This window comes from Astyanax mexicanus, chromosome 5, assembly GCF_023375975.1.
Source record: "Astyanax mexicanus isolate ESR-SI-001 chromosome 5, AstMex3_surface, whole genome shotgun sequence".
NCBI lineage: Eukaryota > Metazoa > Chordata > Actinopteri > Characiformes > Acestrorhamphidae > Astyanax > Astyanax mexicanus.
The window spans coordinates 15,689,696-15,707,715 of NC_064412.1; the positions used below are offsets into that span (position 1 = coordinate 15,689,696).

General features: G+C 36.8%; 1 protein-coding gene across 2 annotated transcripts in view; it reads right to left on the reverse strand.

The window, feature by feature from the left end:
- Nucleotides 1–18,020, reverse strand: part of srgap3 (SLIT-ROBO Rho GTPase activating protein 3) — a 152,555-nt gene that overhangs the window by 31,511 nt on the left and 103,024 nt on the right. For both annotated transcript variants that reach the window (XM_049479080.1, XM_049479079.1), the window contains exons 7-11: nt 14,210–14,431; nt 12,211–12,312; nt 8,023–8,220; nt 6,838–6,922; nt 1,736–1,763 (exon numbers count right to left, since the gene is read on the reverse strand). In XM_049479080.1, the coding sequence (XP_049335037.1) occupies nt 1,736–1,763; nt 6,838–6,922; nt 8,023–8,220; nt 12,211–12,312; nt 14,210–14,431 (635 nt within the window). The remainder of the gene's footprint in view (nt 1–1,735; nt 1,764–6,837; nt 6,923–8,022; nt 8,221–12,210; nt 12,313–14,209; nt 14,432–18,020) is intronic.

Sequence of the window (18,020 nt, forward strand, 5' to 3'; positions counted from 1 at the left end):
GTGAGGTGGTCACACATTTTCTTTAAGCTTGTACTGATGCAGCTCTGTGGCAGCCCCAAACCAGGACATGCACACCTTAAAGCTTTACAGTTGGTATGAGATTATTGTGATCAAGTAATGTATGAAATGATTTTTATTGTTCTAAGAGTATTTTATTACTGCATATAATATAATATAATAATTAAACTTGGAATTCATCTGTTCAAAGCATTTTTACTTTCTTTATTCACAAAAATATAATTATTTTTAAAAGACATTTTCCTTAGTTTGATTTGTTCAGTTATATAACATCTATCTCTAAATAATGTTAACATTTAAATGTCCATGTTTGAGTATGTTAAATGTTTAAATATTTTTTACATATTGTTTTTATATTTGTTTGTTTTTATGTTTGTTGTTCGGCTACTATAACGAACATTTCTGCATCTTATTCATTAGACTGAACCTCTAAGCCTATGTATTAAAAAAAAAATATATATATATATATATATATATTTTTTGTATTAGTATTATTATTATTATTCAAGTATAAGCCCCAATTTCTACATATTTGAAATGCATATGTACCTACACTGCTTTCAGCAAATAGCATTCACCCACAGTTCCCTTATTGGTGCAACTCTACTGGACCCTGAATGTCGTAACCCCTTCACTGTGACATTTGTCCTAAATTATTAATTATCAATTCTCATTTATCTGTCTAGACTGCTCTACCGCTGCTACAGATTTCATCAGGCCATTGTTCTTTCAGAAAAGAGTTACTGTGAACCCTGTGTATCCTGAAATATATAAAGTCATTTCCAGGGAAGGAGGACAGACATTTCAGCTTATATAGCAACATTACTTTTAAATTATTAATTACCAATTACCATCTGTTACCAGCTTTTGTACTGGGTATAAGGTTTATCATTAGGGAATCTTACTCTGATTAATAAAACAGTTCCTGGACTCTATCTAACCCAGAACAGACAAATAGTTTAAAACAGGTTTAGTTTTTTTTTTTTTTTTTTTTTTTTTTTTTTTTTTTTTTTTTACGGACAGCACTACTAAGTTAAATGTGTGACTGTAATTGAATCGCTTAAGATCTTGATTAGAACAGCACTGCTGAGGTTACTCACAAGTGATCTAACTGTTACTAGAATAGCATTGGTAATGTAAATTTTTTATCAGAATAGCACTACAGAGGTGAATGTATGGATAAAATTGCACTACTGAGGTGAATGTATGGGTAAAATTGCACTACTGAGGTAAATGTATGATTAAAAGTGTATGAATAAGCTAACTAGGGAGTTACATATATGTGACTAGTATAGCAATGCTGAGGTACATTTACGACTAAAATTGCACTACTGAGGTTAATTTATGATTAAAACGGCATGGCTGAGCTTGATAAATGTGGGACTGGAATAGCACTGCTGAGGCAACTCTATTGTGCGGTCTATTTTTAACAGTATTTTGGAAAGTAAAACAAAAACTTTTTAAACAGTAAAAAAATGGCAAATTTAATTTAACTTAAAAAAATATATATACGTTTGGTTCTTTGTGTTTGACCATTGGCAAAGTGTTTCATTTTGTACTATTTCGGTGCATCCCTAGTTTTCAGACTCTTCTTGTGAAGGAGATTTCTATGGTTATGTTCACATGTCTCATTGTTTTTCTTTCAGATATGATCAAATACATGAAGTTTGACTCAATGAGAAAAATGTTGTGCAGTGTGCTTTTTAAAGGGTCTTACCTCGTGGTCCCACACTCGGCTCTTTCTCCTGCAGGAAAGAGAGAAAGATTAGAATGAGAGATGAATTTAAGAGTGTGATCTCAGGCTCACGCTGCTGTAGAGCTGAGGCAGGGTGAACGCAGGGCTGTAGTGAGATTGACCCAGGCTATTGAGAGGGAGATGAATGGGTGGACGGCAGCTCCATTCTTTAGACAAAGGAAGTGCCAGCGGTCGCTGTAGAGACCTTGGCAGATCACGGTGGGGTGCTAGATGGCTTGAAGGAAAGATAAAGAGGGAAGTACATGTGTGTGTGGATGTGTGTGCACATGGTTGCGTGTGGATGTGGTGATTTAACTGAGTGATATATGTGGTAGGTCACTACGTCCTTTGTCTGAAAGTTCACAGATATGAAGGGGGTGAAAGGATTTGTCACAGCACATAACACTGACATACAGACACACACACACATATAGACACAGAAAAAAACAGCTTCATGTGACTGGAGTAGCACTACTGAGGTAAATTAATGATTAGAATTGTACTAATTAAATAAATGTAGGATTAAAATGACAATGCTGAGGTAAATGTATGATTAGAATCGTATTATTGAGACAAATTTATGATTAAAATGTAAATGCGGAGGTAAATGTATGATTAAAACTGTATGACTAAGCTAACACATAAGTTAAATGTGTCACTAGAATAGCAATGCTGAGGTACATTCATGACTATAAATGCACTACTAAGGTAAATTTATTTTCAAAATTGGATGGTTGAGTTGCTTAACAATTCTAATGTATGATTAGAATTGTATTATTGAGATAAATGTATGATTGAAATGTAAATGCTGAGGTAAATATATGATTAGAATTGTATTATTGAGATATATTTAGGATTAAAATGTAAATGCTGAGGTAAATTTATAGTTAGGATGGTACTACTGAGATAATTGTATGATTAAAATGTCAATGCTGAGGTAAATATATGATTGTAATTACACTGCTTAAGTAAATTCATAATTAGAATGGCACTGATCCTGGCTAATGTAAATGTATGATTAGAATGATACAGCACATTTAAATTTATGATTAGAATGGCAATGCTAAGGTAAATTTATTATAAGATTAGAACAGCTGAGGTAAATGTATGATTAGAATAGCACTGCTGAGGTAAATTCATGATAGGGATAGCACAATTTTTAATGTGTTTTTGTATTAGCTTTTTGAAAATCAAGACAAAAAATACCTTTTACAAGTTGACAGACATGACAGCACATGACACTGACACACACACACACACACACAGACAACACAAACAGACATGGGGTGGGTGGTCGGATCAGTCAAATATATTTCCAGTGGCCATTGTTGAATCACATTTATGCAAACAGGCATAGAAGCATGTTCTTGGAGCTAAGCAATGTTTCATAAAAGAAAACGTCCCTGAATCATATTTATGAATGCATTTCTAATAATAAAATGCACATAATGAAAATAAGCTAGAAGTACAATAGTGTATTCTTCACTCATATGACCCCAGGTTATACATTCTTGTTAAAAATACTGTCTTACAAAATAAAGAGTTTAAATATTACACATACCTACAAATATGCATCACCAAATTAAAATATTCACCAAAACAATAATTATCATTTATCTGTCTAAACTGCTCTACTGGTGCTACAGACAGATCAGGGCATTGTTCTCTCAGAAAAGAGGTACTATGAACTCTGTGTATCCTGAAATATATAAATAATGTTCCAGGGAAGGAAGACAGTCATTACAGCTCATACGGCATCATTACTTATTTATTATTAATTATCATCTACCATCTATCAGTCTACACAGCTCTACAGGGCATAAGGTTTATCTTTATGAGTAAAAACTACTGTTAGCATTCTTAGCATGAGTGTTTATTACAAGATAATGTGCTAAACATTTCCACAAAAGGAAGCTTACTCATTTAATCCTCTGCAGTAACATTATTCATTAATTATTAATTACTATATTAATATTATATAGCATGTATTACTCTACACTGCACCAGTAGGACATTGTATTCTGAGTTATTGAGAGTGTACAGTTTTTTATGACTTAAAACAGTGTTTTTAAAGTCTTCTCATGAAAGAAAGTCTAGAATTATTAGGATTTTTATATTTTAAACATCACTACTTTGATTTTCTTTGGCCTTCAACCCAGACCTTCACAATTTTCTCCTCTAAAAATGATTAAAAAAAAAGGTTTGAATTAAAAATGTTTTTGTTGCGACGTAAAGTGCACAGAATGTATTATTTGTCATATCTATCTGACTATCTTTGCATATTTTTTAAACATAACATTTTTTACACCCATTTATTACAGTCATGACCATAACAGTGTATCATTTCTGTAAGGATTGCAGAATATATTTATTTACCTTCATTACCATTTATAGCGTTACTATATGTGTGTTTATATGTGTTTGAATTTTATAATCTTATACTGGCTGTTGAGCATTGTCCAGAAATTCATAACCCATTAAAATAAAATATAACTTGTTTTTTTCGGGTTTTTTTTTTTTTTTAAGAAAAAGCACATCATTATCAACACAAAGTCTGCTGTAATGGTAATTACACCTGGTGATAATAATTACAAATTTCCAATTCCACAATCATTATTTTAAGGTTTCTTAGTCAGGCTTTAAAACCTCCGAAAAAAAAAGTTCTAGAAAATACTGAAAAATCGAAAAAGTGAACTCTTAACTTATAAGGAATGTTTCCAGTATGCCTTTTGGCAAACGGATATGAAATATTTGATTTTTATATAATCTCATTCTTCGCAATTATTATATTTTGACTGTAAAGCAAAACATGAAACATTGTCTTGATGTATTTAAATTAATTTGTTAGGGCTAAATCTTTTTTTAAAAAGATGGTAAAGAGAGCCTCAATTAAAGAATCACTCTATCTTTTTTTTGTAAACTGCTCTGAATAAGAGCCTCTACTGAAAAGCAGAATACTTGTAAAAGTGAGCTAGATAATTAATCAAGTACTAAACACAACTTCCAAGATCAACTGATATCTGCTTTTATATTTCTCCCATATCGTCCATCACTCATGACTTTCAAATGAAACACAATGAAAAACACTGCAGTTTTCTTCAGGGTTTGGCAGAAAAAGCATCTCTGAAGGCCACAAAGCATGAGAAACATGTGAAGCATGCATCTTTCTTGTTGACTGTTTTTTTTTTTCCAGCAGCTACAGCTTCGCCAAATTCGGTAAAAACAGCTCTTTTATAAGACACCTGGTCTCAAAACGCTGCACAATGCAGAACTGAGCTCTCTTTCTGACACTAAATCTCCATGTAATGCTATAAGCAATGGAGCTGCGAGAGAGCTACTCGAGCAACTGAGAAAGGTCCTTAAATAATTTTACTTCTGCAAATCTGCATATCAAATGGAGTGCTTTTGAGTGTGCCTCCGCTGCGCGTTCTCCTAGAAAGTCTTTTGTGTTGGCAGCTGAGGAGGAACAAAATTGCTTCAGAAGCCCCCTGAGCTCTTTTACAATGCTGGTTCAGACTCACTGGTTTAGAAAGAGGATGCAGCTTTGAAGCATCATTCGCTTATTCAGATGGCTGGAGCACATCCAAGCGTGCTCGTGTTGTTTTGGATCGCTCATTCAGACGTCCAGGAGCATAAGCGCGCCATTTTGGCCAGGTGGCCGGCGCCACGGCAACACTGATAATATTACTGGAGCAGAACGGACTTTTTAGCCCAATTGGTTTAATGCGTCTAGGACCAATTAAGTGAATAATTAAAAACAGGGGAGGTACCTGCAGCTGCCATATGTGACACAGGGACTCACGTAGGGGTTAACACACACACACACACACTCTTACACACAGACACACACACACTCCTAAACACACACACACACACACACACACACACAGAACCCAGACAACTTAACCCCTGTCTGCTGTGTCTCAGCTGATGAAGCTGCAGTGTAATTGAGTGCAGGGGTCGGTGGGTAGCAGGGGGGAGGTGGGCCGAATTTGTGAACAGACATGTTCATAGCAGGCCTCAGCTGGGTTGTCCCATGACACACCCCCATTAGATTAAGACCCATCGCACCAGCAGCTGCTAGAACCCTGCCACTGATTGATTGGCTGTAAAGGAGATGACAAGACGTATTACGAAAAATCTGAAGAGAAGAAAGGAATAAGGGTGTAAGAAAATGTCAATATTGTGATATACCTCACATTATAAATCTTTAATTATTAGTTTACATGTAAAGATGTCTTTTTTGGCCATTTTGTGTTGTATCTAAGCCCTGACCAACAACCTTCATATATCACTGTTCTGAATGGGTAAATGATTTTGTTTGTTTGGGTTTTGTGCCATATCAGCAACATGTTGGCTATTTTATGGCATCGACAATGTTTATAACTTGAGCATCACAGACCTAAATCAGTGTCTTCATATGAAGAACTTCCAGAAAAGTATTTTAGCTGGTGGAATTTCGGATAAAATATAAAATTTTGTTTTATTTTGATTTTATTAATAAAATAGTGTGTTTTACTATGACAATGTTGTCCACAGTTTTATTTAAACACCTATAGTTACCTTACATACAGTATTGCAAATATAGTGATATATTGTGATATATTGTGTTGTAACGCCTATATTATAATACATATTATATATCGCCAAGTTCTTGCCAATACACAGCCCTAGAAAGTAGAGATAAAAAGCAGTGCTATATAACAAGCTGACAAAAAGAAAATACATCTTGATCAGGTGCTTCTTAGCTGGATGCTACAATAGACAACAAGAAGGCTCCCAGGAGAACACAGTGGAACCCCTGCTTTGTTGATGCTGACCTTGCTTTCTGCTCCTAACTGCTTTTCTCTACTACAAACACTTTATAAAAGCCTGTGCTGAAAGGCAAAGCATCCGCTCTCAAACGCAGACCTCTTAACAGCGCCCTTCATTAGAGACCTGCGCTTTCAAACAGACCTTAATGCGACAGTTTCCAAGCCGGTATCCCGCAGTGACCAAAGTCATAATGAGAGACCTTCACGCAAGACCTGACACTCACTCTTAGCATTTAGCATGAGCACAGGGTCCGTTACACTAGTACTCACCTTCTCCCAGCGTCTGCTTCAGCAGGTCGTGCTTGGCCTGCAGTTTAACGATGAGGTTGCTGCCGTTCAGGTACTCTTTGAATTTCTGCGGACACAGATGAAGGCGTCAGGGAGCTAATGATTTTAATGGGCTCTGACATGAACAGGACAGAGTTGTCGGTTACGGCAGATGAAGAGCAGATTTCGGTGTGTTTTGCACGCTGCTAATTCAATCTGTTCCGAAAGGAGAGTTTAATTTCCGTTTCATCGGTAAGGCATGGAGCCCTGTCGCAAGCGCTTTGAGATTTCATGAGTGATAGGGCATGCTGGCTAGACTTTAATTTTAACATCAGTGTTCAACACACCGTGTTCCGCAATTTGATAATAAAAGTGATATCGCACACACACCATATGACAGACAGTAAAACCACAAACAAGTACAATCAAGCAAGATCTAGGGCTGGACTGCGGAGGAAAAAAAACAAAAGTTTTATGTTGGTAAAAAATTGTTTAAAAAAGTTTCCTTCAAAAAAGTACTAGCAAAACTATTAATCATTACATTTTTTTTTTTTTTGAGTCTATTTATTTTTTTCACCTTACTTAACCAGTAAGGTGGAGTAATGTGTTTTCAGTACAGGACATCAGAAAAATTTACTACTGATTCGCCCAGGATTAGAAATCTCAGCATACATTACTGAAATGGGAGCGGCTACTCAATTTATGCACTACTGTCACTTTCAAAAACACATGATTAAAAAAAACAATACTATAACCCACTTATGGTAATAATCAAATGTTAATTTGAAAATTAGCAGCTACATATTTATGTAAAAAATGTAGACTACAGGCTATGCTACAGGATTTACTTGCTTAAAGATGCAAGAAGCTGGTCTTCTGGATTTGACTACTGTACTTTTTTAACATCTGAAGTTTGGAACAGACCCAAATGCCCTAAGATATCTGTGCCATGTAAATATACACTAAATTGAATTTTTTTTTAAATTCCTTTTACTACTTTTTACAGCTTGTTTAACAGGTGCTGGAATCTTTACTGACACAGGAGCGCATCATGTAAAACTAATCCTGTAATAATAAGGCTGAACACACATCTACAAAGCATCCGGAATGCTAAATAGCTGCAGTTCCACAAAATGTAACACACCATTAGATCTGCATGTTTGAGAGAAGAACACATGGCGCACTCACAGTGAAGTAGAAGACCTCAGTCTCTTGTTGGTTGGCCCGTCGCTTGGCAATGTTCAGCTTGCTCATGTAACCCTCAGAGGCCACAGATTTAATAGACTCTGTAGATCTGCTGTGCTGGAAAGCATCAGACACGTCAAAGTCCTCCACCGTCAGCATGTCCTGCAGCGTCTGCATGGTGGCATCCAAGGTCTTGCGCACCTAGCCAGCAAAGAGCAAGCACACAGCTAAGTATCAGAGATATCAAGACAAAATATCAGTTTGCCGGCAAGTACAAGAAAGTCCAGGTTTTAAGACAGTATACCAAAGCCAATTCAACTCTAATATTAATACTCTAGTATTATTTTATTAATTAATTCATATATATATTAAGTTAATCAAGACCAGGAAGTCTTTAAGCCACTGCAGGTTAAAAAGTCAATTGAAAACAGTTCTTGCATTAAATTCAAGCTGGGATTTGATTTCCTTACTGTGCCTTTCTTCTTAAGGCAGTCTAAAAAACATTAATGCTAATATTAAAGGACCATTATTTAATAGTATATTATCTGTATTGACTAATAAATAGATCAGGGTGTGTTTTAAGATTCGGAGGAAACATCCTAAGTTTAAGCATTGCTTTAGACAATATGTTCATCATTTTAAACTTATAATATTTAACCACCTTCAGACAGTCTGTAACTGTTTAAGTTGAGTTTTTCTTTTACCTTGTTATTTATTTTAGTTATATTGTGTTTTTTTTTATCTAATTTTATGTTTTACCATTTAGCCCTTTTATTTCATTTATTTTATTCATTTCATCTTTTTATTTCTTTTGTTACTGCTTTTACTTTTGGCCTTTTACTTTTTTTTTTACTTTTTTATATATTTTTTTACTTTTACTTTACTTTTACTTACTTTTATTATTATTATTATTATTATTATTATTATTATTATTATTATTATTATTATATATATTAGTGAGGAAAAAAAGGGCAGGCAAAATAAGCTAAAGCTTCAGCCTATACCTTTTCAGATTTTATTGATTGTTTAAACGCAAGATACAGGATGTTTTTTTTTTTTTTTTTTTCTCTTTTTTTATTATCTATTTTTTATGTGCGTATATATTTAGCAAAAAACGAAATAAACTAAACTAAAAGTATTTGGGACACGGGTGAAATGAGATTGGGCCTAAGTGTTCAGATCTCAGAGGATCTGACTACATCCTTCAGCCTCCCACTGATATATAAGAGCAGAGTCTCATTAAGTCACATATCCACAAGTCTCAAATCATTACCAGACCAAGTCCAATTCCACACTCAAGCATTTTCCAAAAGTGCAAAGTCTTGCAAACTGCAGCTCGGCTCTGACTGAAGTCCAAGTCTAACTACAAAGAGGCTGTTTCCGATTTAACAGGGTTTCCACACTCGCACGACTCCTTTACAAACAGCGAAGTGCTCCAGAGAGCTCTTTCCGGCAATTTATGAATCTTAAAGAGTCTTTACTGAGCTCAGTAGCAACTATAAATTATTCAGTAGCTTCTATAAACCAATATGTAAGTTATGCAGTTATGAGAGTGAACTGTGGCCCAGTGCCACTGCCCTTTCAGTATAATATGCTAAAACTCGGCTTATTAAAGTAATCTAACACAAGTCTGCGAATGTTTACACGAGTACTGCATATACAAACTGACCAACCAGAGGCAGACTGACGCAGGGTCAGGGGTGTTCCTGCTTACTGCTGCTTCAATTTCAAATGGTAAATGGAGGCACACTTCATCTGACCTCTGTGTGAACGCTCAGACAAGTCCAAGTCCACGGGACCCTAAGCTGAGCCCCCGAGGGCAGGATTGTGGATGACCCAAGGGTTAAACATCCCTCATTCGAGCAGCTGAAAATGAGGCCTGTCTGCCTGTCGAAGAGATAATACACAAACCTGCCCCGGGACCTTATTATGGGCCCTCAGATTAATGTGGCATATTCTGTCCGTGGCACAAATCGTCCATTACAGCCTGGTTATGAGACACAGAGTGATAAGGGCTAGATGGAGCCATCAATACGCACAGGCGGGGGCTATTATGGAGTCCATTAGCACCTGTGTACACTTAGTGGGAAATCTCGGCATGCTGTCTTCTGCTCCCTATCAACAAAAGAAGTACCTCAGCAGATTCAACACACACACACACACACACACACACACAAACAGCTAACTGTTTCACCCCAACACACACTCATATATATACACACACATACACACACAAAAAAAAAAGAAATCACCAATAGCAGAGAAGGAGAATTCTAAAAATACTCCCTCTGTTCCCAGGAAAGGTGGTCTGAATATTGAAAAATTAAATGACTCTGCTTGCTATTCACATGCACCCTCCTGAGTGCTTTAGAAACCGCAGAAAGAGAAGATGGAAACTCGTCTTACTGAAGTTAAGGAGCCTCAGAACAGCAGACTCCTGGCACAAAAGCTGCAGAGGCTGAAGCACTATGACTCACACTGCTGAAGATCAAGCATCTCCCCGTGCACAGCCTAATTTAAAGTCTTCACCAGGATGTTTGTTCAAGACATATGTTTTCAGGCTGTTGAACTTGCCGGGGGCATAAGCATTCAACACAATATTGTTCAGAATATTTAAAAACTACTGTTATTTCCAACACAGGAAGGAGAGGTGACTTTATAACATGCTATAACAGATCAAAGCTTAGAAGATGTTGCACTCCAGAGACTTTAACAGAGTCAACTTTAATAAGAATGAACCGTTTCTAAAGTATTTTTGTATTTATCTACACTGTCGCTTTTGGAAAACAGGTCAAGTGTTACCAACAATAAAACAGCTCAACAAATTATATTCTGTTCCTTTCCTTTTATTAAGAGCTGATGCATTCTTTGCTTGTTCTCTGCTTGTGAACAAACAATTAGATATAGATTTAAGAAAAGTTGCAGTTCAGTAATACCAGTCTGCAGGCCAGCAGATGTCCCATAGCTTATCTATGAGCATGGGAGCAAGGACTCTTCTGCTTCATATGAGCTTCATAACCCAGCATTTTCTCTTTACTGAATGGTATAAGCAGGCATAGATATATGTAGGTGGATAGATTTTATTTTTTAGATTTTTTATAAGTGCCTTCAACCACAGACACAGCTCCTGTTCTTTGGAAGGTGGTGGATATACTGTAAATGGATATAAATAAAGCTCTATTTGTGTTGTGTTGGTAACATTCCTTGTAGTCATGTAAAATAAGGTGGGGTCAGAAACGACTAACTATTCAGCACATAGAAGAACAAATAATCCAGTTACAACTATAAAATTATACAGTGACTATATCTACAAAATAAAAAAAATGCTTTTTGAGGACTGGAACTGATGTACAGGGTCGCAAATCTTGTTTAACATCATTTTTTTACCGCAGCAATCAGAAATCACTTTATTGGGTTCTATTTTAGTGATCTATAGTGTACCGGTCAATTGCGGATCACACTGCTGGATTTAGGGCGTGTCGGTGTGTCTTTGGTATTGTAAGAGCACAAACAATACTCCTTGCACGGCTCAAAAACACGCAAAAGGCCTGAACAAATTTTCTTAATTAATTATGATTGTGTGTTTTGGACGTAATATGAAATAAATAAATCAGTGTGTCACTTAAAATTCCCTTTAAGAGACAGGTGCACTCTGACTTTGGCGTGTTTGTATCTAAACAGTGTGGTGCTTTGTGCATCTCAGCAGAGGATACTGACCAGCAGCTCATTTAAGTGAACAGCAATGTTATTTTATTTTTTATTCTGTTCATTGTTAAGTTTAAAGTTGGGTTCTGCAGCAAACCGCAGCGTAAACCCCTAAGAATGGACTCTTCAATGATGATTGATTGTTAGGTTTGATAGGTTTATTTCAGTCAGTGGCGCACCTGAGTTTTGCGCCGCCAAAATAGCAACATGCCAGAAATGTACCTGAACACACCTCCTTCCAGACCACCACACCCATCTGCGTAGATTTATTCCTAAACTCCAACACTATTTTGATGGTGCGGGCGCAAGGTGTGAAAATAGACTGTTGACTGGGTATAAGGAAACAAAGAGCATTGCGATGATAGGGCCCAATGTGTGTCAACTTGACAACCAGATGGACTAGTACAGGCCTCAACTTCATGGCTCCTACGCTTCAACAGCTCAGCAGATTGTGATCTGAGGTATCTCATTCAAACAGAGTCTCACCTCTTCATTCTCGATTTTCAGGGTGGCCAGGCGAGACTGTAGCTGATGGTAGCGCATCAGGAGCTCCGTCTGAACTGGCTGCTGTGCACTCACCTGACAAACCTGAAATACACAGACAGACATATCATCTCTTCCTGACTCGCACCTTTCAATGGTGACAACTAACATTTTCACACTAACTAACATTTTCACTCTTTCCAATTTAAACATAACCCATTACTGGCAGGTTGGACAAGTTTTACAGCTTTATATATTCAACAAAAAATCTAGATGAGAGGATTTTGAAGGAACCTGTCAAACTGAAAGCTCAGATATTTGTTGTGTCTGAATTGAAAGAAATGCTGCATTCTCAGGCAGATTTCTAAAGCAGGAAGGCACCCAGTAACATCTGAATCAAAATTTAATAGGGTGTTTTCACACCTGAAAGTCCAGACCAGAGACCACACAAAGGTTCATGTCTTTGTTACATTGTATATATTTGGTCTGGTTAGTTTTGGTTTTACACTGTAGTTTAGTGAGTGAATTATATCCTGTCGTCCTCAACTAAATCGGCCAAGTCTCTCTATACTTTATGTTAATTGGTTTGTAGAATACCGTATTTTCTCAGTATAAGGCGCACTAGATTATAAGGCGCACTATCAATGAACGTCTATTTTCTGGTCTATTTCTATACATAAGTCGTATTATGCGACAATAGTAAGGCACAGGGGTGTCACTATGTTTTCCTAGTAAAACTAAGCTAAGCTAATTAAAAAAATATATATATTTTAGGGTCAAACGAGCACTGTTTGACCTACATAGATTTCTCTCCTGTTTATTTGGGTGAGTAAAGCTCTTTCATTTATTTACAGTAATCATAGATTTCCAGATTTCCACTAAAGCTGGGTGCAGCAGCCTTCGCATTAGCAGTTAACCGCTAGTGCAAGCAGTTAGTGGCTAATGTCACCCGACAGAGCTACACTGAGAAACCCTGAGTGTTCCGGTAAGCCAGGGAGATATTAGCCAGCAGTTCGTCTCACATAGATTGCTTTAACACTGTAAACGCGAAGACTACAGGCCAATAATACTCACCTCTAAATGGCAATAGAGCTAGTACTTAGTCCGGTTAGTGGGTAATGCTAATGCTGCTCCAGAAGTGCTAGTCAAGGTTAGCAGCAGGCTACAGGCCAATAATACTCACCTCTGAACGGCAATAGAGCTAGTACTTAGCGCGGTTCGTGAGTAATGCTAATGCTGCTCCAGAAGTGCTAGTCGAGGTTAGCAGCAGGCTACAGGCCGATATATTTCACCTCTGAACGGCGATAGAGCTAGTACTTAGTGGTGTTAGTGGGTAATGCTAATGCTGCTCCAGAAGTGCTAGCCGAGGTTAGCAGCAGGCTACAGGCTAATAATACTCACCTCTGAACTGAGAGAAAGAGGTGGCTTTTATCGGCTAATGCTAATACTGTTCCAGTCTCTGTTCTGGAGAACTAAACGGAAACCAGACCAGTACCAAACCAGACCAGTAAATCCAGTCCACGACCACCTCCTTTGTCTGGACCGTGGTTTGAGGCTTGTTTCACACCTGATATTTTGGTTTGGACCAAACTGAAAAGTTTAAAAGTCCGGACCGACCAAGATCAGGTGTGAAAGCACCCATAATCTAGCCTTCTGTTTTATTGAGTGAAAATGCTACCAACTAAACCTTGAATTATATATTTATGCTTTTTTTGTTTTAGCTACAAAGGCCTTTATTCTGACACTGCCTTCTAAATGAGACAAGATGAGTAGGATTTTTAAGCCATTAAAACTGGTTTTGAACTAAATGGATCACTATGGCAAGATCCAGATCAGACCCTTCAGAAAGAAGATTGAATTGAAATGCAGGTCAGTCTTGGAAGGGATTAAGTTGTGCTTGTCCAACCCTTTAGCACTGGTTTAAGCAGAGCAGTGTTTGTAACTATGAAATCTGGTCTGATAACAGATAATAACGTACATGAGCTTTAACATACAGCCTCACCTCGTCTCCCATATGCGGAAGGTACTCGAAGCGCATGGGCGGGCAGAACACCTGGTTGTACATGTCCATGATCTTGTGCTTGTCACTACGGGAGTCCAGGTTGTCCACTGCGTTCTCGATGAGGTCCAGACCCTCATGGCGAGAAGTTTCCAGATTATACTCAGCTGAGAGATAGGTCCTGAAGGTGCGGGCTAGGCTAGCATGGTAGCCAAGGTCACAGCACTGAAAAAAAAGACAAAGAAGAAGATGACGATGGTGTTTATTTTTTAGACAGTCTTTCAGACAGTGGGGTATGCTGTGTTAAAACTTTGTTTTTAAATACCACTGTTCTGACTGGATAAAAAGCAATTTTTGTTGATTTTTAGTTTACTACATAATTTGAATACACAAACTGTCCCTCACACTATGTCAATTTTTTTTAATGAACGGAACAATAGAAATACTTCAAAATTACCTAAAATAAACTCTTTTTACACTGACTTCCATTAAAAGTTTAAAAGGTTTTTTTTTTTTTTTTATCTCTCCTGTAAAGTTGCTGTTTTGGAGATACTTCTTTTTTATTGGACAGCGACAATATACTACTGCTATATATTGCAATATATTGAATAGTAACTGCTTTATGTTGATACTTAACACACAGCCCGATTTACTGTTGCATGCTGGTGCCAACAGTAGAGCCCTTAATTATCTATTGTACATATACAGCAGTTAAATCAGCTTTATAGATGAAACATATTCATATGAACATTAGAAACAAGATGCATGAAGAGAAAAAGATCTAGAAACAATAATAACTAATTTAGTACATAAAAAGTACATGCACAGTGGGATATCCAACCTAATTCAAGTGTTAAAAAGAGGAAATCACATCGCATAAACTAACCTCATTTAGCAGAACATGACATGGGTTTAAAACATGCTGCAGGGAGACGAACGTTTCTGTGAATCATTATATGGTCATTTAATGAAGAGGAGACACTTAGCTCTCTATTGAAGCATACACTCATCCACTAGGCTCTTAGAGGTGTCTGGGTGGCTAGCTTTGGGGCTGTTTTGAGTAATTATGACATTCTTTTAATGTGTACTTACATTACATTACATATTGGGAAAGCACTTTTATCCAGAGCAATTTATATAAAGATGAATAAAAATGTTCCAAGTGGTCAGAAGAACAGAATGAATATTTCCACACCTTTGACCACACCAACACCTGATGAATTAAATAAAGTGAGCTGATATTAAGCAGCATACTCAGAGCTACAATTTAATCCAAGTCTCTATTTGTCTGCAATGGTGATTTCTGACTTCTGATAATCAGAAAATGGTTGATTTCACAATGTACCTCCTCAAGATGCACAAGCTGAAGGTTTTTCCACAGCCCTCACTGGTGCTGCTGCTGTAGTAGCACCATAATACCAGATCTTCCAGATGTTACTGTCTGATTTAGTGTATGTATGTAACACTGCACCGATGCATCTGTGTGCATTGATCTGAAGATGGTAATTCAATAGCAGTGATTTTGGAGTGCTAGAAGTGAAGTTATATATATATATATATATATATATATATATATATATATATATATATATATATATTCTGTTGCAATAGTTCTTGGAATAAGGGTGTTCCATATAGTATCGTGTACAATAATATTGCCAACCTTTTTGAATATCATAGACGATATTATACCCTGAAATATCGTGCCATATCACCCATCCCAATCCATTATATATATATATATATATATATATATATATATATATATATATATATAAAATTCCCATTATATATCTACTTGAGACAGATTATATCTGTCAAGTATTATTTATTTTACTTTAATCCTGGATATATGATGATATATGCAGTGCATTATTAGTATCATCACATTCTGGATCATTAACTTCTGTTACAAATCTTATAAAATTCTTGTATTTTTTAATATCTCAGTTAGGGGTGTGCCATATCATATTTTATGCAATTATAAAATTAAATTTTTATGTATTCTTAAAATATTTTTTTTTTATTCAATGTTTTGTCATATCGCCAGAAGTATCGTTATCGAGAAAATACTTTGACATATCGTGATATTATTTTAGGGCCATATTGCCCACCACTATCTTGAAATACGTAATTGTATAAAATATTTTTTTTATTTTTTCAAATCACCAACAATACTGTTATCTGGAAAATACCCTGAAATATCACATTGTTATTTAGGTCCATTTTGCTCACCTCTACTTTAAACATACCTTTATTTAATTTAATTTACATATTAACTCTTCATATATACATGTATATAAGCATATTTACATGTATACAAACTTTTGGTTCCTGCGGACCAATTACAATATGAAACAAAAATCTAGAACAACAGTGACATCTTTGAGACTCTTTGAGTAATTCACACAATCAGCTGTTTTTCCGTTTGTTTTTTTTAAACCAGCAAATTCAATAAACCAATTTGCAACACACCAACATCTCACACTAATCATCTCCACTTAATTTGTGCATAAATTACAAAAGCAGCAATTTCTGTGTACAGGCGTTTATACACTCCAAATTCAGCACCAGAGCAGACCATAGGAACAGGAGAGGACCAATCACAGAGAAGTAGGTGAACAGGCAGCATGCCAGCAGCCAATCACAGACCTCAAAGATGAAAGGCAACTTTAACACAGAGTGACTGTCACACTTCAGTGTGTTTAAATGGTGTTTAAAAGAGCAGGATCAAGAGAGAGAGACAGCAGAAGCATCCACCTCATTTCCCCATGCCGGCGGAATTATAAACCAGACTCAGTTTCAGCTGATCCGCTGCATGCGCATGCAGTGAGCCCAAGTGTATTTGCACCCAGTAAACAACTCTGAGTGTGTGGGCTGGTGCAGCACTGTTTTGACTCTTGGCTTTGTTTATACACATCGGACCACAATGCAGACCCAGCTCTTTTAAAAAGACCACCATGTCTGATAGAGCAGTATCACCCTGCAGTGTCCTTAGAGGAATTTATAGTTTGTGCTGGTAACAGCCTGGGGAGGAGGTGTTCTTCTGGGAAGCACTATCTCGCAGACGTATTGCTATAATACTATAGTGAGGCTGAAAACAAAAGGCTTTTAGATAGCCAGTAAAGATCTGCCAAAGACCAAAGAAACGATAAGAGAGATATGCTCAAGGATTTTTAGGATTTTTGGTGTGTTCTGTTCTGGTATGAGTGGATCAGACACAGAAGTGCTGCTGGAGTTTTTAAATACTGTTTACTCTATTAGACAATCCTATATACAGTAGCTGCTCCACCTTGTTGATGTAAAGTACGAGACAGAAGCTCTGCTCGCTGCTGTGCATGTTGTGTTGGTCATCCTCTAGTCCAGGGATCGGCAAATAAGTTTTCAAGCCATTACGTGGCAGGCCACAAAAAAAAGCTGTGTTTTGGAGAATGAAGTGTAATGGGATGGAGTGGTACAGACTAGTAGCTCTCCAGCCAAGAGGGTTGTTGAACCCAATTGCAAAACAAAACCCAAGAAGGAAAGAAAAAATAAATAAATAAACAGACTGCTCCTCAGGCAGGACCGAACCAGTGTCATTAGGGTCGTGTTCCAATACACTACTGCTGCCCTGGCTAGTGAATTGGGACACGACCGAAAAGAAAAAAGCCCTTATAAGGAGACAGGGAGCCCAAAAACGGGCCCCAAAACGAGAACGGGCGGAAACTAAAGTCATGCCAAGCACGACAGAGACACAGGGTAGGAATGTAAACAAAAGTTTGCCAGAGAAGCATTTTATTTTATTTTATTTTTTTAATTATCATTCATTATAATT